The sequence below is a fragment of the Capsaspora owczarzaki genome (assembly GCF_000151315.2).
Source record: "Capsaspora owczarzaki ATCC 30864 unplaced genomic scaffold supercont2.7, whole genome shotgun sequence".
Taxonomy (NCBI): Eukaryota; class Filasterea; order Ministeriida; family Capsasporidae; genus Capsaspora; species Capsaspora owczarzaki.
Genome location: NW_011887298.1, coordinates 1,487,449 through 1,511,274, shown reverse-complemented (window position 1 = coordinate 1,511,274; position 23,826 = coordinate 1,487,449). Strand labels below are relative to the sequence as shown.

General features: G+C 53.9%; 8 protein-coding genes across 9 annotated transcripts; 5 read left to right on the top strand and 3 right to left on the bottom strand.

The window, feature by feature from the left end:
• Nucleotides 1–22: 22 nt before the first annotated feature.
• CAOG_08840 (hypothetical protein) lies at nucleotides 23–5,009 on the bottom strand. The gene is made up of 9 exons (XM_011272179.1): nucleotides 4,755–5,009; nucleotides 4,504–4,605; nucleotides 3,411–3,920; nucleotides 3,148–3,293; nucleotides 1,691–3,038; nucleotides 1,171–1,587; nucleotides 944–1,081; nucleotides 728–855; nucleotides 23–636 (listed from the first exon to the last, which is right to left on the bottom strand). Exons 1-9 carry the CDS (start codon nucleotides 4,944–4,946, stop codon nucleotides 249–251), a joined length of 3,369 nt encoding a protein of 1,122 aa, XP_011270481.1. The 5' UTR covers nucleotides 4,947–5,009; the 3' UTR covers nucleotides 23–248.
• Nucleotides 4,995–6,296, bottom strand: CAOG_08839 (hypothetical protein). 2 transcript variants are annotated; one of them, XM_011272178.1, is made up of 2 exons: nucleotides 6,095–6,296; nucleotides 4,995–5,720 (listed from the first exon to the last, which is right to left on the bottom strand). In XM_011272178.1, exons 1-2 carry the CDS (start codon nucleotides 6,253–6,255, stop codon nucleotides 5,387–5,389), a joined length of 495 nt encoding a protein of 164 aa, XP_011270480.1. In that variant the 5' UTR covers nucleotides 6,256–6,296; the 3' UTR covers nucleotides 4,995–5,386. The 2 variants fall into 2 exon arrangements, 1 of the variants encoding a protein (XP_011270480.1); XR_889830.1 differs by lacking the exon at nucleotides 6,095–6,296 and having other exon boundaries at nucleotides 5,197–5,312.
• Nucleotides 6,297–6,514: 218 nt separating this feature from the next.
• CAOG_04948 (hypothetical protein) lies at nucleotides 6,515–7,634 on the top strand. Its single transcript, XM_004347649.2, has 2 exons — nucleotides 6,515–7,163; nucleotides 7,272–7,634. Exons 1-2 carry the CDS (start codon nucleotides 6,544–6,546, stop codon nucleotides 7,564–7,566), a joined length of 915 nt encoding a protein of 304 aa, XP_004347699.1. The 5' UTR covers nucleotides 6,515–6,543; the 3' UTR covers nucleotides 7,567–7,634.
• A 127-nt stretch (nucleotides 7,635–7,761) lies between these two features.
• CAOG_04947 (ATP-dependent DNA helicase PIF1) lies at nucleotides 7,762–10,426 on the top strand (the record flags this gene model as incomplete). Its single annotated transcript, XM_004347648.2, has 3 exons — nucleotides 7,762–7,887; nucleotides 8,103–10,189; nucleotides 10,292–10,426. The coding sequence occupies exons 2-3, from the start codon at nucleotides 8,117–8,119 to the stop codon at nucleotides 10,424–10,426; spliced, it is 2,208 nt and encodes a 735-aa protein (XP_004347698.1). The 5' UTR covers nucleotides 7,762–7,887; nucleotides 8,103–8,116.
• Nucleotides 10,427–11,862: 1,436 nt separating this feature from the next.
• On the bottom strand, nucleotides 11,863–15,192 carry CAOG_04946 (hypothetical protein; the record flags this gene model as incomplete). Its single annotated transcript, XM_004347647.2, has 9 exons — nucleotides 11,863–12,140; nucleotides 12,225–12,459; nucleotides 12,537–12,964; nucleotides 13,043–13,073; nucleotides 13,155–14,096; nucleotides 14,172–14,251; nucleotides 14,590–14,702; nucleotides 14,789–14,817; nucleotides 15,187–15,192. 9 exons carry the CDS (start codon nucleotides 15,190–15,192, stop codon nucleotides 11,863–11,865), a joined length of 2,142 nt encoding a protein of 713 aa, XP_004347697.2.
• A 509-nt stretch (nucleotides 15,193–15,701) lies between these two features.
• CAOG_04945 (hypothetical protein) lies at nucleotides 15,702–17,148 on the top strand. The gene is made up of 4 exons (XM_004347646.2): nucleotides 15,702–15,983; nucleotides 16,059–16,150; nucleotides 16,280–16,895; nucleotides 16,999–17,148. Exons 1-4 carry the CDS (start codon nucleotides 15,803–15,805, stop codon nucleotides 17,040–17,042), a joined length of 933 nt encoding a protein of 310 aa, XP_004347696.1. The 5' UTR covers nucleotides 15,702–15,802; the 3' UTR covers nucleotides 17,043–17,148.
• A 44-nt stretch (nucleotides 17,149–17,192) lies between these two features.
• On the top strand, nucleotides 17,193–19,749 carry CAOG_04944 (tubulin gamma-1 chain). The gene is made up of 9 exons (XM_004347645.2): nucleotides 17,193–17,290; nucleotides 17,588–17,700; nucleotides 17,853–18,089; nucleotides 18,169–18,375; nucleotides 18,454–18,540; nucleotides 18,629–18,778; nucleotides 18,897–19,199; nucleotides 19,293–19,408; nucleotides 19,520–19,749. Exons 1-9 carry the CDS (start codon nucleotides 17,242–17,244, stop codon nucleotides 19,632–19,634), a joined length of 1,377 nt encoding a protein of 458 aa, XP_004347695.2. The 5' UTR covers nucleotides 17,193–17,241; the 3' UTR covers nucleotides 19,635–19,749.
• Nucleotides 19,750–19,908: 159 nt separating this feature from the next.
• CAOG_04943 (hypothetical protein) lies at nucleotides 19,909–23,755 on the top strand. The gene is made up of 3 exons (XM_004347644.2): nucleotides 19,909–20,171; nucleotides 20,697–22,837; nucleotides 22,966–23,755. Exons 1-3 carry the CDS (start codon nucleotides 19,967–19,969, stop codon nucleotides 23,620–23,622), a joined length of 3,003 nt encoding a protein of 1,000 aa, XP_004347694.2. The 5' UTR covers nucleotides 19,909–19,966; the 3' UTR covers nucleotides 23,623–23,755.
• The last annotated feature ends 71 nt before the right edge of the window (nucleotides 23,756–23,826 follow it).

Genomic DNA, 23,826 nt, shown 5'->3' with positions numbered 1-23,826 from the left:
AACGGGGAAAAAAAAGCAACAGTTTGGGAAGTGCAAGATTGCAATTTGGAACATCAGACACCAGCCAAAAATAACAGCCGCTGCAGTGCGGCGCATATGAACAATTGGGAAACGGATCAAGACAGATCAAATAGCATGGGGGGGGGGGAAACAAAAACAAATGGCACAGCGAGTTTCAACCAACAACCGAAACATCTGCGAGTCACGCCAAACACACGAAAAAAGCACGAAAAAATAATAATTACAAATCATCGTCGCTTGTCCATCTCGTCGAGCATGGTCAGGAAGCGTGCCTTGAGCTTCTTGTTTTGATTTGGGAGAATGGCGCAGTTGACAAGACTGGCGACTTGGGGAATGGAGTACTCAAAGTGCGTGCGAATCCACTCCTCCATTTCCTTCTCGTTCGCGAGGTAGTACGCGCGAATGTAGTTCTCGACGTAGAGCGTGTTGGGAATGGGGCGCACGGCAGTGATGCGCTCAATCAGCTGCAAGAAAGTCCGGAAATCCAGCTGCATGAGCGCGCGGCCTTCGGTCGAGCAGCGCTTGACGCGAGCAAAGCCTTCGACAAAGGCGTCCATGGTTTTGAGAAGCAACTCTTCCCACAGCAGGCGCTGGCTGGCCGCCGGCACGCGCGATCTGACGACATGATGAGCATGCATCAGAAAGTGAGCTCGACGGCACACAAGACAACCCAAAAGCAACCACTCAGAAAAAACGACCAACATACCGGCCCAGGTCGGACAGACGGCTGCTGAATGCGGAAAACCAAGAGACCAGTTGGTCAATGTAGTTGTTGTGTGCGTGTGGCATGTCCTTAAAGTCTCCCCACTTGACCGCCTCAATGTTGCGCAGGAGCTGTTCAAAAGAAAAAGAAAAACAGACGCGTTAGAGCTTGCGTACTTTCATGCCGCGAAGGCCAGGCATGAATCAGCTCAAAACTCACCTTTCCAAAATCAATCACACGGCCACCAATGTTCTGATAGACCAGAATGTGCAGATCAGGCACAACGTCGACGGTTTGGGCGTAGAACTGGGTCAAGAAGGACGAGTGTGCCTGTGGAATCGTGCTTTGCAGCTTGGGCTGGAGAAAAAGTACATCAACACATCCAAAATATGGTGAGCCAAAATGAAAAACCGCGGTTCAGCTGAATCTTGCTTCTTCACCCTTACCTTGAGCTTTTGCAGCACGGAATGAAGGTACATCAAAGACTCAATGCCAACTGTGCGCTCGGGAAGGCCGAACAGGGTAGCAGCATTGGCAAGCTCTTCAGTGACGTGCGGCTGGATGCTGGGAGGCGTAAATCCGCCCTCACGCAGCATGCCATCAAAGTCGCCAGGCTGCGGCGCAGGCACAGGGGTTCCCTGCGGTGTCTGAGCAGATGTCTGTTGTCCAGCACTCTGTGGGCCATTGGCGGGATGGTGCTGTCCAGGAGCGCCCGGCTGCGATGGTTGTCCCGGACCGCTTGGTTGGCCAGGCAACGCCGGATTTCCAGGGCCGTTCGCGGTGCGGTCTGCCATGCGTTGCAAACGTGTCAGCGTTGCCCTGAGCTTGGGAGACATACGCGTCTGTGCGATTTGGTTGAGCAGCTGACGTCCAAAAACAACAACAACGCAAAATAAAAAAAATAAAAATAAAAAGTCAGCGCAGCCATGCAAACGGCAAAGAACAAAAAAACCAAATCAAACTCACGCTGCCGCTGGTATCCACGCCAAACAAAAGGTAGACCGAGTACATGTAGTAGTCAAAGATTTGCGACATGCCCACCATGACATCAAACACGATCGGCTTGAGAACATCCATCATCTGGATGTAGCGGCCAATGACGCGCAGGTAGTTCAAGGTCGCCAGCGAGACAATCGGACCCGCCTCTTCAATGTCTTTCGCAGAGGATGCGGTGCGTGGGCGCGATTGGCTATTGCTGCTGGCGGCGGCCAAGGTGGACGAGATGGTACTGGCTGCGGTGGCCGACGGCGGAACCTTGCCGGAAGGAGGGGACAGCGGGGAGCCGTCGTTCTCGTCGATAAAGTCGCCCTTGAGGCGCTCATCCTCGTCGTCTTCGTCCTTGCTCTTGGCGGTCTTGAGCTTTGTCGCGGTCGAGCGCCGGCGAGCATCGGTCGGGTCGGGCTGTTGGCCGTCCTCGAGATCGACCATGCCAATGTCCTCTGCCTGGCGCGCAGCGTCACGAAGAACGGCCTCGAACGGGTTGGTCTTGCCGTTGGTGCTGTAGTTTTCGAAAAACTCCAAGCCAGCAAGCCCCGTCGAGTGCGTGGGTGCCGATTGCTTGCGAATGGCGTTGGCGCGCAGAAAGTAAAACTCCTTGAGATTGAGCGCCGAGAAGGAGGGATGCACCGGGCAACGGAACCACGACTCGTGCTCGAGCATGACGCGAAGATCGGCCATCTGCGAGCGGTGGAACTTGCCAAAGTACAGCGCGCTCTTCTGCTTGAGACTGTCCTTGAGGCTGGTCGAGCTGCCTTGACCTCCAAAGCCGTCGCCAATCTCAATGAGGCGATTGACAATGTCCAGCACTTGGATGAAGGACTCAAACTTGAACGAAGACAAGTCCTTTGCAAGCACAAAGAGAGACAGCTTGCGCTGAATGTCCTCCCACATGCTCCTGCGACCGTGCTCGAGCTTTTTCTTGAGATCGATGCCAAACGAGGGGCGATCGGCGCTCGCAGACGCTCCTCCGAGCGGTGGTGGGTTGGCAGCGTTCGAGCCGTCGAGCGTGGCGGTCGCAATGACAGGTGCACCTGTTGCGGCTGCTGCTGCTGCTGCCGAACTAGCCTCGGGAGCGACAGAGCCATTCGCGGGTGCCAGCTGGAACTGGTGGCGGGTGTGCCACTTTGCAATCGAGTGGTAATTGTACATGAGATTGCACATGGCCGTGCACAGATCGACCAGGCATGGCAAGTACGCTTTCTCGACCTCCAACAGCGAGCACAGCTCTTTGAACAACATCTTGTTGATGGGGCGGGAAGTAGCGTTCGAGCCAACGGATTGTTGCGCGTATCGCAGGGCGATGGCTTGCGAGTGGCTGTAAACATGGGGAAATTTCAAAAAAAAAAAAATTAAAAAAAAAATTAAAAAAATGGGCAAGCGTGAGCACAGCGTCACAGATGAGACCCAGATTGTGGCACACTTACTCGGCAACAGCCTCGGCAAAATGAATATGAACTTGATCAATGGCACGTTGCGACTTGCCGAGAAGCGAATACGCCGTGAGAACCTTCTCATAGGCCTGGACATCAAAGTCGTTGGCAACCTTCTTCAAAGCTTCGTCCAAACGATCCTGCAGATACGAGGTCGAAAAAATCGATGAGCAAACGAGGTTTGAGGCGAGGAAGAAAAAAAACCAGATCCACAGAAATCCCCAGAAAAACGCTCAGCAAGCAGACCAAATCCGCACCTCAATCTGCTCGTAGGTGTCCTTCAGTCGGTAGGACATGTCGGCAACACACGTAAACTGCTTGTGTGTCTGGGCAGTGTGCTGCATCTTTTGGCACAGCTCGATGGCGGTGGGGAAGTCGGAAGCCTCCAGGGCAACGTTGAGATCGCCAAAGGCGTTCTGCATGCCTTGGACAGCGGAAAGCGCCTTGAGCAACCCGGTGAGCGCGTGCAGCTTGCGGTGCTTGACGAGCACCTCCAGGCCGCTCTTGTTGACGCCATCGCTGGCGCGGGAGAGGTTGCGGCGGCCCGTGCGGCAAATGTAGGTTGTGAGCGCGAGCTCCTTCTGGAGCTCCGACACGCGGTGCAGCTCTTGCACGAACGACTTGTGGTTGTCCATGACGAGGGTGGAGAGGCGCGACGAGTAGATTTGCAAGCAGCGGAAGAGCTCGTCCTTTTGCGCCTGGATGACCTGCGTGTTGAGGTTTTCCGGCAGGTTTGTGGCAATGTGCTTGACAGCGTCAAAGTTTTTCTGCTCCAAGGTGAAGAAAGGGTGAGAATTGGTTAGCATTGGCATTGGCGCCGTTGCAAAGAGTGGCGTGTCTTCTTCACCACCCGACCCCATTCCGCTCCGCACTCCCCGATTGTTTCTCGATGGGTGTTTATTGCTGGCGAGTTCTCCCTTTGTCAAGTGCAGTCGGATGGAGACCACCGTTGTTGGAAAGGGGCGAACACAACGATTGAACAGTTTTTGGCTTCATCGCACTTTGACCAACGGGACGTCACCCGCTTAACCCCCCATTTCAAGATCATTCAAAGTCAAAATCCGAGCGGACAGCGACAAAGAACGAGCAAAAAAAGGCACTCTCAAAATCAACTCAATTCCAAGGTCAAAGAAAGGGGGGGGAAAAAAAAAAAAAAAAAAAAAAACCTGTTTGCTTTTGAACTGAATGGAGTTCAAAGCCAAAAGCCAAAAGCCAAAGCCAAGAGCCAAAAGCCACAGTGATTCGAGGATCGACCATCGTCGCAATCATCACACAGTTGCATTGCATTCAAAGCAACGAGCAGCTGGGCTTCAGGAGAGAGTGAGTGTGAGTGAGCGAGAGAGGGCGCACCTCGAAAAACACTGGCGGAAGCTTGGCGATGAGCGCTTCGTCGTCCACCGTCGGGGCGCGGGCCTTGCGCTCCATCGAGACCTGTGCTGCGACCATGGCAGACTGTTTGCCCACGATGCGAGGGGGTTGGAGAGCGGGTGGCGATGAGAGGCAGCACAGTGAGCTACAACAGCCATTCTTCCCAACCTCAACGCGCTTTTCAATTCCTGCTTGCCCCCCCCCCCGCTTCCCATCTGCATCCCGCATCGCACCTTGGTCGCCTGGGAGTGCTCAGAGTCTGCAGACTGCGACTGAGACAGCTGCGAGCGGGACTGCGAGTGCTCGCTGCTCATGCGAGGCGGACCACCGCCCGTGCCAAAGCCAACCCCGCCGCCACCAGGCGATCCGGGAATCTTGTCCACCGCGGTCGCCAGCCCGCGCTTCATCTTGTCGACAAACGACATTTATGGCGAGCAATGAGAAAAAGCGATGAATGAAAAGACGAGAGTCAAAAAAAAAAAAACAAGAAAAGGAAGAGTGAAATGATTTGGCAAAATGACGGCTCAGATTTGTTCAGATCGATCAGCGTGGTGCAGGATCAGAATATTCAAGTCAACACAATGGTCAAACCAGCAGCAAAAAAAAAAAACAAAAAAACTCACACACGAAGCGAAACAAATAAGAAAGCAAAGAGAAAGGAAACAAAAAAAAGAAGAGTTACAACAAGCAGTATTCCCGCGTGGTCTCCCACCGCAGTACTAACTACTCTCATGGTGGTTTAACTTCGCAGAGCGGAACGGGATGCGGTGCATTCCACCAGATATGGCCGTAACTGAAATACAGCACTTGGGCAATGGACTTGTGTTGAGATTGTGAGCAAGGGTTGGTGCACAAACAGGACCGACTACTTGGTCTTGTCCGCGGAAGCAGGCGCACGGAAGCGATAACGCGAAACCCCAATCAGAATGAGGACGCACGAGGCAAGGAAGGTGACTGCGCACAACTTGAGCGTCCCTTCGACGACCGACGAAACGGGCTCGCTGCGGCCGAGGTCGGGAAAGGCACCCGCCACCATGTCATGACCAATCCCGGTGAGCGCCATGATGCTGTACGCAATCGGATTCGTCCAGGTGCCGACCTGGAGCAGCACGAACGTCAACCACAGCAATCCGGGCGAGAGCTCCAGATACGGGAAGATGAATGCCACCGCAGCCGTCCACTCTGCCTGATGCGTGTACCTGTGATTGTGCCACATTGGAATAGATGGGTGAGCATGATTTGTCGGGTTTTTGTGCGTTTCCAAAGCGACCAGCATTGCGAATGTGTCTTGTTGTTGATGATTTAAATCTCTCTTAAGCAACAATCTCATGTCGGCTGGGTCCCCCCTGCACGCTCTGACTTGGACATGTGTGAATGAAACGCCGTCGGATGACGGGTGCAGCCATGAGTGAAGGGAGCGTGGCGCAATGACACGACCGGCGGCAATTTGACCTCCAAATTTCAAATTTCAAATTTCAAATTTCAAATTTCAACCTCAACGATGGACGTCCATCCGAATTGCTCTGCTGCTGCTGCTGCTGCTGCTGCTGCTGGTGGTGGTGGTGCGACTCACTGGTGATGGGTTCCACGGAACGCGGCGTAGCTCTTGATAAGCGACGGCTCGCCCTTGACTGGCGCCAGGAAGCACCAGACGCAGCCGACAACCATCTGGACGACGGCCAACGCGAACGTCCATCGCAGCAACTTGCTCTTGAGCTGATCGTTGTTTGCCATGATAGTGTTTTTGACTTTGAATGGGAGTTTTGATAAAAACAATAAACGACTGAGCAGCAAGCGACATTTTCACCCATCTGGACCAAGCTCAGATTACGCTCAGATCAGTTGGTCTTGTTCCACTCAGTTCCTCAACCCCCCTTTGTTTTCTCTATTTTTCATCTCGTCCCTCGTCTTCCCAGTTTTCAGCTCTCCATTGAGCTTTCCATTGATGTTTCCATTGAGTTTTCCATTGAGTTTTCCATTGATGTTTGCCCACTCTTTTTTTTTTTTTTTTCTTTCAAGCACATGCTGCTCAGTTCGCTGCGCGTCGCCCCGTCCGTCGTGTCTGCGGCGGTGGTCTCGCGCCCTGTCGCAGCCGCAGCCGCATCGACATCCGCAACCGCCCTCAGCAAGGCGCCCGCCAAACCAGCAGCAGCAGGAGCAGCAGCAGCAGCAGCAGCAGCAGCAAAGGGAGCCAAAGCCAGCAAGGCGACCGCCGGCAAGAAGTCTGCTGCCCAGGCTGCCGCAGCAGCAGCGACAGCAGCAACTGCGGCAGCTGTCGTGCAGACGCCCTTCAAGCCCAGCAAGCTCGGCTGGTTTGACCCGGCTCGCCAGACGCTGATCGACGCTGTGAAATCCTCACCCGCAGCTCCCTCTTCTACCACCAGTACGGCCGCCACTACTCCCACTGCTCCTAGCAAACAAACGGACAAGAAACTCTCTGCATCGGCCGTCGCCCGCAGGGAGGCCTCCACGACGATCTGGCCGGCTGCGTTGAACGCAATCCCGCGCGGCGCCCCACAGACGAGCCAGCGCGTGCTCTCCGCGCCAAACCGCGCAGACTACCGCAACCCAGTCACATACACGGACAGCGTCAACCACAACCCATACATTTCTGCCAAGCAGGTCAAGGAGCTTCATGCAAGGTAACATGGTCGCACTCTTCTAAGACCATGCTTTTTGTTGCTCTTGCTCTTGCTCACGAATACTCAACCTCTTCCTTGATTTGCCGCTTTCTATCTTTGGTTTCGCAGCTTGGTTGGTAAGTTTAGCGTGGCTCCGACAACGTCTCGCGAGCTGCCAGTGTACGCAAAATTCGCGTCTGCGCGCTCCCGCACGAGCACCTATGTTCGCCGCGTTTCCGGCGACGTGCGAGCATTCGCTCGATTCCTGTCTGCTGCTCTGCAAGTTCCTGCAAACTATGTTCAGTTGCATCCGACGGCCAACGAGACTGTGATTGTGAAAGGTCACTTTGTCGAGCAAGTGAAGCGCGTCCTCAGCGTGATTGCCCAGCCCCAGCCATCTGCTAAGCCCCAACCATCTGTATAATCACCTGTTATTTGGCTCTAGTTTTGTCTTTGGTGTTGTACTCGTCAATACATGGCTGTGTTTTGCGATGGAACGCCGATTCGTCGTTTGTCGTTTGTTGTTTTTGCTCTAGACCAGCCGCGCACTGCAAATCGAGTTCGAATTCATCATGAATAGGACTTTAACGATGCTCTGTTGCATTGTGAGCGGAGTAACATTTGTTTCATTCCCAAGAACTTCCAAAGCAGTCCTTTTGAAACAAGCACTTTTTGGGCTGCTTTTCACTCATTTTCCACCCCGCGTCTCGTTCCAACCCGTGAATCCCATTCTGTCGCCTTCATTGTAAGATTTGCATACCATTCGCCACGCTGAGAGGCCACACAGTGACACGCAGCAACAACAGTGGTCGAGTTGAAGGTTTTGTTTTTGGCGGCAAAATCCAACATTTGAATTTTTTGCTGAAACAACCGCTCTGAAACAAGTCCATTTTTCATCCTGTTTGCGAGCTCGCTGCCCTTCCGCTGCTCACCCAGCCTACGACAAATATCATTTGACAGACCGTTATCGAGCAATGCACGTCTTGTCAGAGGTTGGCGAGTGCAAGGTGACCCTGCAGATTTTCCTGCCGTCAACGGCCAACAGCTCGTGCATCACCACCACTTCCTCTGCCTCCACTCCCGCCGGCGGTCGCGTGTCTGTCTGTCTGGACTACAAGAACAGGGCCGTGTTGTCCGTAACGGCAGGAGGTGGTCGATCCCAGCAGGTAGAGCTGCCTTGGCCAAATGTGTTTCTGTATGACCGATTCCTCCATGAGGGCAAAGCCTCCATCAAAACGCCTCGCGCACTCGTCCTCGTGCAGATCAACACAAAATTACCAGATCTGATTGACGATTTGCAAGACCTGCTTCAGGAATTGCGTCGGCGAGGCGCCAAGTGCGAATCACCCGTTCCAACCATCGCTCCAGTTCTCCCGCGAGATCCGTCTTCAATTTCCGTCATTGGGCTCAGCAAGCATCGAACAAGCTCGTGTCTTGATTCAGACCGAACACTACTCGAGATTAAGCGACAGCGCGAAGCTGCCGCCGAAGGGTCCTTTGCCAAATCGCACGCCGTGGCGGTTTCATCCCAAACGAGCGTATTCTCACAAGCCCGGGCAAGACAGCAGCTAAAATCGACACCAAGAGGGCGCATTCCAGCCGGCATCTTCATGGTCAGCACCTCCCACGTTGGAGCCAACCATTTCGCCAAGCCGCCATCATCACCAGTTGCAGTTGCAAATCTCACCACGGCCCCAGCACTTCGCGCATCTCGCTATTCCAGCTACGCAGACCTTTCACCTGAACAGCAAAAAGTCGTTGATGTGGCGCTCTCTGGGCAGAGCCTGTTCTTCACGGGCGGCGCAGGCAGTGGCAAGACGCGTGTTCTCAACCACATTGTTCAGCGCCTGGTTGATCGCTACGGCAGCAACGATTGCGTTCTTGTCGCGGCTCCCACGGGCATGGCTGCGAGTTTGATTGGCGGTGTCACCATTCACTCGCTCATCGGGTTGTCCGCAGCGAGCAATCCGACGACGGCGAACTCGCAATCCTCCATCGATCGTCCCGCCCTCCAACCTCTTCAACAACAGTCTAGCAACCTTCCTGCAGGTGGAGCAGTACGCACTCCAGCAACCACCAAGGCAGCTCTCCAACCCATCGACCCCATCTTTCACCAGCAGCTCACCTCGTGCGTCGCGGCCACAGCCAACTCATTCCGCCGCGAGCGCTGGCGACACTGCATCACCCTTGTCATTGACGAAATCTCCATGGTGAGCGCCTACTTGTTTGATTTGCTCAATCAAGTCATCCAGCAAGTGCTGGGGTCGAACAAGCCCTTTGGCGGAATTCAGCTGATTCTTTGCGGGGACTTTCTCCAGCTCCCGCCCGTCATTCAGCGCAACGACCCTGCAGCGCAGTATCTCAACCACGTCACAAGCCAGCGTCGCAAGTTTGCCTTCGAGGCAGCCTGTTGGCAAAAGGCCGTCCCAGTCACGCTCGAGTTACGCCAGATTCATCGCCAAAACGACCTCGGGTTTATTGAGCTTTTGCGCAAGCTACGCCGCGGTGACTGCAGCCAGGAGGTTGCGGACACCCTTTTGGCCACTGGCGCCCAGCAAATCGAGCAGCACGGTGTCCTCGCGACACGGCTATGCACGCACACTGACATGGTTGTCTCGATCAATCAACAGCGTTTGGCGCAGCTTTCGGGAGAGCGCATGACCTTTTACGCGCGCGATACGCCGGACGGCGACTCGCGCGTCCCATCGATGCTCGACCTGAGCGTGCAGGCTCCGCGGACGCTCGAGCTGTGCGTTGGGGCGCAAGTCATCCTGCTACGGAACCTGGACGTGGCTCAAGGACTCGTTAACGGTGCGCGTGGCGTGGTCGTGGGCTTTGCCCGGCCAGCGCCAAATGGAGGCATGGCGGCCGCGAATGGCCGGCCCCAAGCTGCCAATGCCCCAGCGTACATGGAGCTTCGACAGCAGGAGCTGACCCACGAGCGCTATCCCCTGGTTCGCTTTGTTCGCACTGGCACGGAACGCGTCGTTTCGCCAGCGGCATTTGCGCTGCCCAGCGATGCTACTGGAGCTAGTCAACGCCTGCAGGTGCCGTTGGCGCTCGGCTGGGCCATCTCGATTCACCGTTCGCAAGGGTTGACGTTGGATTGCGCGGAAGTTTCCCTTTCGCGGGCGTTCGAATCTGGGCAGGCGTATGTCGCTCTCTCGCGTGTCTCCGCCCTGACCTCGTTGCGCGTTCTCGATTTCCAGACCGAGTCGATTCGCGCTGCCCCAGAGGCCATCGCCTTCCACGACAGTGTTTCCATCGTGTGTCTGGTGAAGTGAGAGGGTGAGGGAGTTTGATTGGCGGCCTCCTGTCCGATCTTGCTTTGACAATAACAATTCTGTAACCGTCGTACCATGCTGGTTGTACTATACAGAACTACAGAACCTGATCCGAGAACGCGGTGCCCATCGGTCGTTCATTCGTTCAAACTGCTGTCAAGCCGAAAGAGACGACGCACACCAGTCACTAGCTGCTAGTACGCAGGTGATGGAGTTGGCATTGTAGACACGGGGCGCAGCGCGAGTCTAGGGGCCCTGATGCCCGGTAATGAGGCGAACTCGACTGAAACAACAACTGATCGAACGTTGGCGCGCATGCACGCCACACAACGACAATAAAAATACACCGCGCGTTGGCTCTCATTGACCAGCAGGGAAGTGGGAGGGCGTCGGTGGACTGAAACTGGAGCAAGACCTTATCATGCAGACGTTTCGGCGCAAGAGTCGTGGTAGTACATGCAGCACGACGGATTGCTGCTTTGATGAGCGAAAGACGAGCACTCAGCATTGTGTTCAAGACAAGCGAAGGAAACGGTAACTGAACCTGTTCAACGAAGTATTTTTGGAAATCCTGTCATTGGCGTGTTTGTTTCGTTTGTCCAGCTTCATCATGACGACGAAGACTCGACATGTTGAGACACAGTTGATGTTCGTGGACGTGTTTGGTTTTTCGTTCGGTTGCGATTTTCGTTTTGACTACAAATGCAAGCTCCCATCAACTTCACCCCAATGTTACGTCACTCACTTGACTCGCTCTCGATCATAGTGTCGCTCTGATTCACAGTTTGACTTGTCGCACACAGCGGATCATGCGCCAGCCCCGTCAAGTCGGAAGCGGCCGCTGGCTGGTCTCGCATAGCCGCCATCGACCTCGCATCGCAACCCGCTCGTGCCTGCAGACCAGAACAGCCTCGACCGACGTCTGTCGAGTTTGACTTTGCTTCTGACGCATTCATCTCGATCATCTTTGCCATCAAGCAGCGCAACACGGACACACTCGCCTCCAAGCTCAAGGCGGTCTCGGACCCCGCCAGCGAGGACTATGGTACAATACAGCATTCTAGACCACAAAAGCTTGGTCAAACCTGATCTTTTGTGGACTTGTCTCCTTTTTTCGAGCGCGCGCTCTACTGTGTTTACTGCAAGACTCGACCTCCTGCTGCAGCGTTGCTCAAGTGTTTGTCGTCTCTGTAGAACAACGGGGTTTGAGCAGTTTCAATCTCGTATTAACCTTGTCTTGGTCACGTTGATATACACATTGCTTTATTGAATTTGGAGTTTCAAGTAACGGGGGAAGGGAAGGAGAAAGATCTCTGAGGTGACCAAGAGTACTTCGCAGCGGTGAGTCGCTCTGCAGAGTTCCAAAACCAATTGAGCGTCACCCTGTACATTCACCCAGCACAGTAATTTATGCTAGAGGTTGGACTGTCTACGGCTCAATTGGACTGGGCAAAGTCCGAGCCCGTTTTCGGGGGCTGTTCATCGCTGTTCCAGGTCAACTCCTCGTCAGACAGGCGAGCAGCAAGTTCAGGATCGATCTGTTCCAAGAAAGCACGGACTTCTTTGTGGTTGGAAAAGTATGCCTTGCGTTTGGAGCGCTCTGCAACAAACCGATGAGCCACGTAATCGGCTTCGGCTTGCGTTAGCTTCTCACTCCTAAATTGCACCGTGACAGCAGGCCCGTCCGACAGGTTTGGGTTGTACGAGACGAGTGCTGTGGAAATGCAATGAAAAGAAAGCAGCGTAGTCAGTTGAAACAGCTTCGACGCCTCGAGAACATTAGAACTGTTGCAAATACCATCAACGATAGGCGTCAGACCACAGAAGAAACGGTGCAGCTCGCTGCGCGAGACAAGCCACGATTTCGCCTCGAGACTTGAACCGGAAAGCGCTTGAGTCATGCGCTGCGTGGAGACGAGCCCGGCAATTAGAGACGCACTACCGTTGCGTTGGTCGGAGATGAGGCCTTTGGCCGCATTCACGGACAGCGACTCGAGTCCAGTTCGCAGTTTGAGTTGAGCTTTGCAGAGGACCTATTGGCACTCCAGTGAGAAACAGACGAATCGGACAAAACCTGCCTCCAACGATGGTCCAAAGCGTCACTTCTTACAATCTCAGGCTGAACTGCGGAAGCTGAAGTGAGGGCAAAGTTCGCTACAATGTCTGTCGCATGCGCATTGGGCTTGTCTAGCGAAAAGCCGCTTTTCAGCTTGTCGTTCTTCTGAGAGAACGCTTCCAGGACAACCTCGGACGACGACAAATCATTGCTCAGGATGGCACCCTCCAGCAGCTTAGACAGGGGAAGACGCAAGTCGGCATCATTTGGAGTGCCGTCCTTGCATGCAAAGCACAACGTGACCAGCATGCGCAGATTGAGCAAACAAGGAACGAGCTGCTCCAACTCGTGCCATGGAAGAGTCGCCAAGTCGTTGTTGATGGTTTGGGGCAAGAGCATTTTGCCAACCACTTTTAATTCTTCCAGCAGGCGAATCGCGAGCTGCAGGTAGGGATGTTTATCAGAATCTGGAGCAAGTTGGACTGTCAACCAAACCACAAAAGATGAGAAGTTCGATCCAGTCGACAAATACACATCAGCTTTCTTGGAAGTTCGCTCACCAGATTCTAAAACTTGCGGGTTCAGTGTAAGCTGAGGGGAGTGGGGGTTTGAAGTTTGCACCCAGAAACAAAGCCCCAAATCGACAAAGTCTTCAATCAAACGGTCACGTACATGAGCGTCAGTTGACTGGAAAACCACGGCTTCGACAACACGAGTCAAGGTTGAAAAATCCATCAGAACATGTTGATGGGGTTTAACATGGTTTGAAAACACCTCTCCAATCTGCCGAGGATTCCCGACTGCGCGCTGCAGAAGTTGCGTGATATGTCGGTCTCGATGCCAAGTTGAACCATCGTGGTTGAGGGAGGTTGCCTTCTGCGCTGAGGCAGCACCAGAAAGAAGTGGCATATCGATGAGGCTATAGGGATAGGTGCTCCCATTTGCAGTGTCCGACCGGTCGAAACGGGCTGCATTGGTCAGCAGAAATGGACGCGTGCCGCTGAGGAACATGATGAGTTTGCCCGCCGGAGTTGACAGTTCCCGAAGTGGCGCGATGGCCAGTTTCAGGAATCGACAATCCTGGCGCTCTCGTGGCAGTTTGTCGAACTCATTGTCGAATCTCGCATTGACCGGCATACGTAAAAGCTTGCTTGCTTCATCAAGGGTGATGATTACCGGAACGAGAGTGCCAGTGGGTAGACTGTGACGCGAGACAAAGTCTTTGCGAATGTAGTCTACAACGTCGGTGACGCGAAAGGAACCAGTGAGGGAATCTCGGAAGCTGGGACGCTGGGTTGCCGGAACGTTCAAATACTCTTCGAGTATACGCCAGGACACTGCGTGCTCAGGATGCTTGTTGCATTCGCGCCGAGTGAATGAGCTTCGGCTGCCGAAAGTGACATTTAGACTGATGAACCTTCCGTCAGGATGCACTTGCTTTGCAAGGTCAGAGTGGATGAGGTCGCAAAAGGCAGTTTTGCCGGCACCTGGTAGCGTAGCAATCACCCCAATATTGAATCGATCGGTGGCATTGTGATTTCGTGTGACCGCGCTCAAAAGATTAAGAGCAGTTTTCTTCGCTTGCTCGCGCTCAAGCAGGACCACTCCTGACGCCTAGCAGAAGCACACAACATAAAGTGAGCACAACTTACGCATCAGTGGATGCGAGATTTCAACGCAACGTCGGACCTCAAGAGGAAGCGCATCGCGAACTTGTGTTCGGGCAGCATCAATCTGGTTTTTGACGGTCTCAGCGTCGGCGAAGTCAACTACAAGTTGCAAAACAATGTGAACACACACACACACACACACACACACACACACACACACACACACACACACACACACACACACACACACACACACACACACACACACACACACACACACACACACACACACACACACACACACACCGGTGAGGCTGATTCCAGCAACTTCCCTCAAGAGCTTCCAACGAATTGCCTAATTCCAACTGCCGGAGTGCAGCTGCGGCATCGGTTTCCCTCAAGAGCTTCCAACGAATTGCCTAATTCCAACTGCCGGAGTGCAGCTGCGGCATCGGTTTCCTGCTCGACAGTTGAAGCATATGTGCCCGCTTGTTGACCATCCAAAAGCTGCTTGAGCCTGGCGCGTTGGTTTGGCCTGTCGGCGCTTTCTGAAATTGGCGCCAAATCGACTGAGACACCAAGACATGCGGCCAACGCGCGCAGCTGTTCACTGTCCAAATGCAAAAAAAAGCAAAGTCAGTCAAACCAAGACGAAGACAACTCTAGTGTGACGAGTAGGGCAATCACATTCATTACCTGAGCGTTGCTGGAGCTGGATTCGATGCCTATCCAAAGAAAAAGAAAGAAAAAGTGAAACAACTGGTCAGTACCTCCTTTCCTTGCCGCCATCAAGTCAAAATCGATGCTTTAGTCTTTGTTGACTAAATTACACCAAGGGCGTTTCACGAGGAACTGAGGGACAGCAGGGGGAAGCGGGAGAAGCAGGAAGAAAGGAAAAAAAAAAAAAAAAAAGGCGCCAAGAATCGCCAAGAATTGCCAAGAACAGATCGATGCATGTCGTTCGACCCCAGTTTCGATGGAAAGAGTCGGTGAAAGTATCAAAGATGAATCGCGGTTCTGTGTCTTGCGGGTGGCAGAGTGCACGATAGAGTGGAGCTGGGAGAGACCCACGAGGAGGCCTTCGCAGCACTTACAGCCATGGGTGAGAAAGCAACGAAATAGACTGAAGTGAAACAGGTCAGCTTTTGTTTCTCTTTTGGGAAGTGATTTTCCTCCAATTCCGAACCTTGCTCATCATGATCCAAAATCCAGTGCGAGTATGATCGAGCTTTGAAATTTCTCCCCGGGGGTAGAAGGGGACGGGGGAAAAAGAGGCAGAGATCAGGCTCAACGATGACAAAGAGCAATCGCAGACACACTGAGCTTGTTACGAACTGGGCTCATCCCTAATCGGTCTTCCCCTCATTCTACACTATATTCTTAGTAAACGATACATATACCTCCGCATACATTTCGTACGCTTCAGTAGTGATTCTAGGTCAAGTTCCGGGTAAGGTCGTAACACTGGTCAATGTCATTCAATGTCATTCAATAATGTTCTCTCATCCCCCTTCGCTCATGGTCGCTGTACCTCTGTTATATTTCCCTTTGATCCAATACCACATCTTGATCACCTAGATCTAAATGTCCAAATCTGAGCACTGGCTCAGTTCTCTGAAACTCACAAACCTCTCGTTCATCCATTCAAAGCTCAACTTTTTGCAGCGTTTTGTCTTCTGTCTCGCTCACCCATATTTGAACCCTACACAAATGGAGAGCATGTACGTCCCGCCGCCGTCCGCGTCGTCGCAGCGCATCTCGGCTGCCGCTGAAGCGCAGTCCACGCTGACTGCGGCGACTGCTGGGCTGCCATTCCCGCTCGACCAGCCGCTCCCGCTCATCCTGGGCGCATCGTTCGCACGAGACGACGTCAGCTTCCACGGCCTGCGATGTAAGCGCACCGGGATATCTGGACATCTGGACATTGGGCTCGTGCTTGCATTGACCTTTGACGTGCATTGAGCAGACGACTTTAAGCCGGCGTCCATCGACGAGTCAAAGCCAGGGTCGATCGCAGTGCAGCGCGATAACATTAGAGTCACAGTCCCAACAACAGGCGTAAGTTGCATTGTGGCCAAGTCAGGTCAAAAAACGCACAGTTTGCTTGGCAAAGAAAGACCTTCTAACATTACGAACCAACCCTGACCACTCTGATTCAACTCTACACATTGTCAAATGGTGCGACAGACACATGGCGAAGCTGGTTTTGCTGGACCAAAGAAGCCAGCCATGCGGGAATGCGTGCTGATTTACGATCGCGAAACGCAGCAATTCTACCTTGAACGCCTCACGACAAATATCACGCTCAAGCAAGTGAGAGAAACCAAACGCAAGACGACGACGGCGACGACAACGACGACAAGTGGCATGCCAAGTGGGGCTGCGAGCGCAGGTGCTTTGACAAGTGAGTCGCAGTCGTCGTCTGCCACGAATTCGCCTTCGAAGCCTGCGACATCATCGTCAACCTCATCACCTGCAATCTCGAGTCCGGCTGACACTCTATCGAGTGCACCATCTGCTAGCACTGCAGGGAAAGCCGCCGCATCACGAGCTCCACTCGCCCGAACGGCTGCTGCTGCTTCCCCCGGCTCAACCTCCAGTTCCTTGCCAGCTACCGCCGTCTCTGCTAGTGCGCTCAATCCACCTGCTGTGGTCGATTCTTCCTCTCGGAAGCGCCGGGTTGCAGCCATTGACGACGACAGTGATTCCGAGATGCACGTCCGCGCCACTTCCAAGCCAATCGCAACAGGCACGGCTGACGTCTTACCCGTGATTAAACGTGCTCGCGCGCTTGAAAATCTATGTAAGGCGTTTTGAGTGGAAGCAAGCTCACAAGGATGGGGGGAGGGTGATATGAGTGGAGATTTCTAATTTTTTGAATGCATCGTTTGATTCTGTTGTATTAGCGGTCAAGCTTCAGCTGAGCGAGTCTGGCAGCGACAGCGACTAGCCACAGCCCTTTCTTTGACCTCTTTGATGTTGTTGCGTGCATCATGACAATCCTTGTACTTTTAGTTTGTAATTCAATGTTTGTTCCACTTTTATTTCAATTCGATACCTTTTGCTTTGTTCACTCGTCTCCCAATTCCAATTCTATACAATTTTTTGATCTCAGTCTTTTTTTTTCCCCCACCCCTTCGTTTTCTGAGATGCCGCGCGAAGTCATCACGCTGCAGCTTGGCCAATGCGGCAACCAGAGTAAGCCAATACCACCACCACCACACTCCGCTTCCTCTGCATCCCGCCAATTTTCAATGCCTGTCTTCCATGCTGAACTTTGCACTTCCCGCACCTCGAACACCTGCTGACGCAGTGAGAAGTGACTGAGATTGAACAAACAATGGCTTTTCGGTCTTGTTTTTCCCGCCAAAATCCCAACCTTTTTTTGTTGTTGCCTCGTCGCTTTGCCGCCGTCCGAACTGGCCTTCCAATGCAGCGCTTTGAGACCCTGGCAAATGAACGCGTCTCACTCGTGTGTGCTTTGCTGGATGGCAGTCGGAATGGAGTTCTGGAAGCAGCTCTGCGTCGAGCACGGCATCAACCCGTCGGGTCGCCTCGAGGACTTTGCCGTCGAAGGCACGGATCGCAAGGACGTCTTCTTCTATCAGGTAAGTCGGCCCATTCAGTCTCTTTGTTCGTCGGCAAGAGAGGGCTGGGGAAGTCGGGGGATGAGGTGGCGAGCTCTTGCTCCAATGCTCACTCACTCACTAATCCTCCAACTCGCAACCCTCATCACGGACATCAATATCAATGGGGACAGGCTGACGACGATCACTATATTCCGCGAGCCATTCTCATGGACTTGGAGCCACGCGTTATCAATAGCATCAAAACGAGCGCATATGCAAATCTGTACAACCAGGAGAATGTCTTCATGTCGGCGGACGGTGGCGGTGCAGGTAACAACTGGGCCAGCGGCTACCGTCAAGGCGACGTTGTACACGACGATGTCATTGACATTCTGGATCGCGAGGCCGATAACAGCGACAGCTTGGAAGTACGAAAAAAAAAACTTTTGCATTTGCACCCGAGCTCAGCATCGCCGTGTCTCACTCGACAACTCTTTTGCACAACAGGGCTTTGTGCTGACACACGCTATTGCTGGTGGAACCGGCTCAGGCATGGGATCGTACCTCTTGGAGCGGTTGAACGATCGCTACCCGAAAAAGCTTGTGCAAACGTACTCTGTCTTTCCGAATCAAGAGGAAATGTCAGACGTCGTTGTGCAGCCATACAACAGCATCTTGACGCTGAAGCGACTGACGTTGAATGCTGACTGTGTGGTGAGTAGGATGGTTCCAATTGCGTGATGTGGTTTTGTCTGGTTTTTGGTTGACTTTTTCCTTCTTTTCTTTTGGCAGAACGTGCTGGACAACACGGCGCTCAACCGCATTGCAGCAGATCGTTTGCACGTGGAGAAGCCGAGCTTTACTGAAGTCAATCAACTGGTGAGTAGGCTCAGTTGGGAATTGTGCCGCGTTTGTCTCCCCCACCCTCATTTTCAAACCACTGTGCCCCGGCGATTTCACACATCAGGTATCAACGGTCATGGCAGCAAGCACGACAACCCTGCGCTATCCTGGCTACATGAACAACGACATGGTGGGCTTGGTCGCCAACCTCGTCCCGACCCCTCGATTGCACTTCCTCACGTCTGGCTACACACCTCTTTCGACGGAACATTCGGTTTGTTTTTTGCTTGCGTTTAGTGTTGCTTTCCTTCTGGATGTCAGTGTGTCCTGCATCATTGGAGCGCGCTGACGCCATTTTGGTTTGTTTTGTTCTTCTGTTTTCGGATTTACAGTCAAGCGTGCGCAAAACTACCGTTCTCGACGTCATGCGTCGGTTGCTGCAGCCCAAAAACATCATGGTGTCGACTCCTACTCGCACTGGCGTCTACATTTCAATCTTGAACATTATCCAAGGCGAAGTCGATCCGACGCAAGTGCACAAGTCGTTGCAACGCATCCGAGAGCGCAAGCTGGCGCAGTTCATTCTCTGGGGTCCCGCAAGCATTCAAGTCGCCCTGTCAAACCAGTCTCCCTACATTCAAAGTACCAACCGCGTCAGCGGGTTGATGCTAGCGAATCACACGAGTATCCATACGGTGAGCTTTTCTTTTTGTTTCAAATAGGTATTGCTGCTGCTTGGTGGGCTCTGGATTAACGTTTATTCTTTGAACCGCATCATATTGATGCAGCTTTTTGAACGAACTTGCCGGCAATACGACAAGATGCGAAAGCGCGAGGCTTATATGGACCAGTTCCGCAAAGAACCCATGTTCAGCGACAGCTTGGATGAGTTTGATTCTTCGCGGTGAGTCGCGGCTGCAGTGGGACTGAGGCTTGGGCCTGGGCATATGCAGAAAGTGGAGGCAAGCGGCTGACTGCGGGTTTTGGCCCATGATTTTTTTTCTTCATTCTACAGTGAGATTGTTCAGCAAGTGATTGACGAGTACAAGGCTGCCGAGCGTGCGGATTATGCCACCTATGGAACGCGGCTTCCTGCCAGTACTGCAGGTGCCGGTGGGTCTGGTCAGTAAACCAAGCCAGGTTTTTCCACAGTTTCTCAGGAAGGCGGTGCCGCTGCACCCCTTGTCTGTATTGCAACCATGATCTCGTTTTGTTACTTTATTAAAGTTTGCCATTTGTGAAAGAGCACGGCGCTTGTTGGCAGTTGGGTGCAGCGAGCGTTTTCCTCCATTTGTTTGCATGAGCTTGATTTCCATGCCCTATCGCTGCATCCTCCCTTATTCCCCTTTTCCCCTTCTCATGACTGAACTGTCCATCTCCAAACTCATTCAGTCTCTCTTTTTTTTTCTATTCACTTTTTCTATTCACTTTCTCAGTCAGTCAGCTCTCTCCTTGCCCAATCATGTCGGCGTCTCTGCCCGTGTCGACTGCCGGCGGCGAGCGGATGGTTGCGATGATTGCAGCACGCAACAACAACAACAACTCCTCATCGTCCTCTGCTGGGCTGTCCTCGTTGGTGGGCGGTGTGTCGTGGCCGCAGGTCAAGCGCGGGCTTCTGATTGCCGCGGCCGTCTTCCTCGTGCTGCACCTCCTCCGCCTCTCCTCAGGCAAGCAGGTCCATTTTGAATTGCGTTCACCACTCTTCAGAGCGAGATGGGGCAGTTGAGGGGGGGAGCGGTTGTGGTCCTTCCCCTTCGGTTGAAAGCAGAGTGGGCGGGATGGCTCTTTTTGATTTTTATACTTTTTATTGCTGTTGCTGGGGAGGGGAATGGGAGAGAGTGGGAGTGGGAGTGGGAGTAGGGGGAGCAGTGGCTGGGTACAGGACAAGCAGCAGCACTCTACTCTGTGATGAACGCGCACGAGTGGAATGGAGCGCTTGAGTGGGGAGATCGAGAGAGAGAGATTGAGCACACGGCGAATCCAAATCCTTCACAGTTCACTCCCACCCTGACCACCGACCCCTGACCACCGACCCTCAACAAAACCCAACAGCCTCATTCAAACTCAGTCAAAGACTAGCCACCCCCCAAATCATCAAAGAAAGGAGGGGGGGGAGGAGGAGGAAGTCGCAATACTGACACTCACTGACACTCACCGTTGTCGCTCTTCCATCCAACTCAACCTCGAAACAGGATACGACTCGTGCAACTACCTGCTCAACGCAGAGGGAAGCGTCCAGATCAACCCAAAGTCAGGCGCAAAGTCGTGGCGCCCACAGGGCTGCATGGCGCGCGAGTTTGGCTCGGCCGCAACAGCTGCGCACGCCTGTCTCGCCGGGCGACGCATTGTCTTTGCTGGCGACTCGCGCGCGCGGCAACTCTGGCTTGGCATGATTGCCCTGCTCGACAAGAGCGCCGTCCCGCAAGTCACGCAGCAGGACTACCACACGGACATGTCCGTCACCGTTGCCACCCCGTCCCCGATGCTCGTCCCGGGCAAGAAGGTCAACTCGGACTTGACGTTTGCACACGAGCTCGGCCTCAACAGGCACGGTCACAACGTCACCCTTGACTTTCTGTGGCTTCCGTTTGTCGCAAACCAGTCCCTGGCGACCATCTCCAGCCGCCTGCTGCTTGCCGGCGAGCACAACCCAAACCTGTTGGACGATGCGCAGCAAGCAGACGATGGCACGACGACAGCACCGCAAGGCGCCTTCACGCGCCCGAGCTTGCTTGTGCACGGCGTCGGCCTTTGGGATGTGCGCGATTTGATCACCCCCGACCAGGTCGAGCAGCAGCTGACCGAAGTCTATCGCGATTCCCTGCAATTCCTGAATGATCTCGACGGCCATGCTGCGGGCGACCGCCCACGTCCCGGGGTCAGTGCCAAGTGGCTTGACGCCCATTCCTCGCTCTGGGAACAGAGCAGCGCGGATCTGGACATTTTCTGGGGCGTCACTCTCAATGTCAACGAAGCCAACCTCCGGCCCGATCGCCAGGCCATCACGAACGAGCGCATTGCCCAATTCAACCAGGCCGTTTTGCCCGTGGCCGAGGACTTTGCCCACAGCTTGCACGAGCGCGCGGAAGAGAGCGCTCGCGGTGGCAACCTCGACCAGCAGCCCCTGCCGCACCGCGCGGGTCGCCTCGCGCTCGAGCCTTTGATTGTCCCGGATCTTCCGCACACGGCCGACCTTGCCACGCAGGGCGGCTTCCTGGCGCCCAACATGCTCATTTCTCGCAGCATTGGCAGCATTGGCAAGGCGTTTGCCGAGGACTCTACCGACGGCGTCCACTTTCCCGACGCCGCCGTGCAAGCGCAACTGAACGTCATTCTCAACGCCTTCTGCAACCGTCGTCACGAAGCCTGGGACCGTCCCGACGACGTGACGTGCTGCGCACCCTACCCCGCCCTCACTGGTCTGCAGTACGTCTTCTTTGCCGTCGTGCTGTTTGCGCTCGTGTGCTGGCTCGGAGGCTCGTATGCCGCCCGTCACCACACCGGTGGCGCAGTTGCGTCGGGCGCAGAGTCTGCATTCGGGGCCACGGCTCGTGCGCGCCACATGCTGTCGTCGCCAAACCTGCTGAGCGTTGCCATGCCTGTGGCCCAGCTGGGCCTCGTCCTTGTCTTTGCATTCCTGTGTGACCGCACCCACATCTTCCCCAAGGAACGCAAGATTTACACCCACTTTGACCTGATTGCGTCGATTGGCGTCATGTTCGTTGCTGGGTGGTGCACACTCACCCATGTCAAGACGGCGCCGACCTTTTTGAGTCGCGACCAGACAGACGAGTGGAAGGGCTGGATGCAGATTGTCTTTTTGATCTACCACTTCCTTGGCGGCAGCTCCGTTCTGCCGCTCTACATGCTTGTGCGCGTCTTTGTTGCCAGCTACCTCTTCCTGACTGGCTTTGGCCACTTTACCTTCTTTTACACCAAGAAGCAGTTTGGCATCACGCGCATCATCCAGGTGCTCACGCGTCTGAACGTTCTCACCATCGGCCTGTGCATGGTCATGGACAAGCCCTACCAATTCTACTACTTTGTCCCGCTTTCCAGCTTCTGGTTCCTTGTCGTGTATGCCATCATGGCATTCCCGTCCATTCCTGCCGTGCAAAAGCGCTTCCCGGGTCTCGATGCGCCAGCTCGCATCCTCGCGCTCTTTACCATCTGCTCCATTGTCTGGCTGCCGTTCAGCGGCAACTACAAGAGCACCAGTGCCGACGACTTTCCCATCTTCCAGTTCCTGTTTGACTGGTGGCCGATCAAGGAGCTGTTCAGCGTGAGCGACAGTCTGTACGAGTGGCGCTTCCGCTCTGGTCTCGATTGCTTTGTACGGATCTTTCCGGCTGGTTCTTTTTTTGTTGTTGTTGTTGGTGGTGTTTGCCTGTTCTCTCGTTCTACTGCATCGCATTGTTTGAGTTCGCTCTCATCATTTTTATCTTTGCTTCTACATTGCAGATCGTCGCTCATGGCATGCTCATTGCCTACGCCTACCAAATCGCCAAGTCGCACGGCGTCATCCACGACAACCAACCAGCAGTTCGCCCTGGAACAACCCCGCCTCCTCCCGGCCCTCTGCTTTCGGGTCTGCTTTTCAACACGGCCACTTCGGCCATCCTGTCCATTGTGTCGATTGGCATTTTTTGCTGGTACATCATGTTCACACGCTCGTGCACGGACAAGGCCTACTGCAACTACATTCACACGTTCTCGTCGCCCTTCCTCGTGGCCGCTTTTGCCTTTTTGCGCAACCTGACCGGCAGGTCTCGGGCTGTGTACAGCCGCTTCTTTGCCTACATTGGCCAGCTCTCGCTGGAACTCTTCCTTCTCCAGTTCCACATCTGGCTCGCGGCCGACACGAAGGGCATTCTGGTGCTCATCCCCGGCACCAGTGGCTTCTGGCGCTTGCTCAACGCCGCCTTCACCACCGGCCTGTTTGTTGCCGTCAGTGAGGTTGCCTCCGACAGCTCGGCGCTGATTGTCAGCTTGCTTGCGCCAGGCGACAACACGCGCGCCGTCATTTCGCGCTTTTGCGGCCTTCTCGTGTTCTGCGGCGTCTGGTGGATGCTTCGCCAGGCTCTCGAGGCCAACACTGAGACGTACCAACATTATTAATCGTTATTATTTACTCTTGCCTTGTAGTTTATTTTGGGTTTTTCAGCCAACCTTTTAAGTGTTGCGTTTTATTTCGAGATGATCTTTGCTTTGATGTGTGTATGTCTTTGTTTCACTAAAGTCTTTTCTGCTTTTTCGGCTACGTGCATGGAGATGGGATTTCAGAGCTTGCGAGTTCTTTGGTTCAATTCACGCTACTACGAG

Excerpts from the sequence above, each read along its gene's own strand:
- CAOG_08840 (XM_011272179.1), bottom strand. The coding sequence starts at position 4,946 with ATGTCGTTTGTCGACAAGATGAAGCGCGGGCTGGCGACCGCGGTGGAC. Across the intron at positions 3,294-3,410 it reads ACACCTACGAGCAGATTGAG|GATCGTTTGGACGAAGCTTT; the intron begins GTGCGGATTTGG and ends TCGTATCTGCAG. Across the intron at positions 856-943 it reads GTGTGATTGATTTTGGAAAG|CTCCTGCGCAACATTGAGGC; the intron begins GTGAGTTTTGAG and ends TCTTTTGAACAG.
- CAOG_08839 (XM_011272178.1), bottom strand. The coding sequence starts at position 6,255 with ATGGCAAACAACGATCAGCTCAAGAGCAAGTTGCTGCGATGGACGTTC. Across the intron at positions 5,721-6,094 it reads TTCCGTGGAACCCATCACCA|GTACACGCATCAGGCAGAGT; the intron begins GTGAGTCGCACC and ends GCACAATCACAG.
- CAOG_04948 (XM_004347649.2), top strand. The coding sequence starts at position 6,544 with ATGCTGCTCAGTTCGCTGCGCGTCGCCCCGTCCGTCGTGTCTGCGGCG. Across the intron at positions 7,164-7,271 it reads GTCAAGGAGCTTCATGCAAG|CTTGGTTGGTAAGTTTAGCG; the intron begins GTAACATGGTCG and ends TTGGTTTCGCAG.
- CAOG_04945 (XM_004347646.2), top strand. The coding sequence starts at position 15,803 with ATGGAGAGCATGTACGTCCCGCCGCCGTCCGCGTCGTCGCAGCGCATC. Across the intron at positions 15,984-16,058 it reads CAGCTTCCACGGCCTGCGAT|ACGACTTTAAGCCGGCGTCC; the intron begins GTAAGCGCACCG and ends TGCATTGAGCAG. Across the intron at positions 16,151-16,279 it reads TCACAGTCCCAACAACAGGC|ACACATGGCGAAGCTGGTTT; the intron begins GTAAGTTGCATT and ends ATGGTGCGACAG.
- CAOG_04944 (XM_004347645.2), top strand. The coding sequence starts at position 17,242 with ATGCCGCGCGAAGTCATCACGCTGCAGCTTGGCCAATGCGGCAACCAG. Across the intron at positions 19,200-19,292 it reads ATCACACGAGTATCCATACG|CTTTTTGAACGAACTTGCCG; the intron begins GTGAGCTTTTCT and ends ATATTGATGCAG. Across the intron at positions 19,409-19,519 it reads GATGAGTTTGATTCTTCGCG|TGAGATTGTTCAGCAAGTGA; the intron begins GTGAGTCGCGGC and ends TTCATTCTACAG.
- CAOG_04943 (XM_004347644.2), top strand. The coding sequence starts at position 19,967 with ATGTCGGCGTCTCTGCCCGTGTCGACTGCCGGCGGCGAGCGGATGGTT. Across the intron at positions 20,172-20,696 it reads CCTCCTCCGCCTCTCCTCAG|GATACGACTCGTGCAACTAC; the intron begins GCAAGCAGGTCC and ends ACCTCGAAACAG. Across the intron at positions 22,838-22,965 it reads GCTCTGGTCTCGATTGCTTT|ATCGTCGCTCATGGCATGCT; the intron begins GTACGGATCTTT and ends TCTACATTGCAG.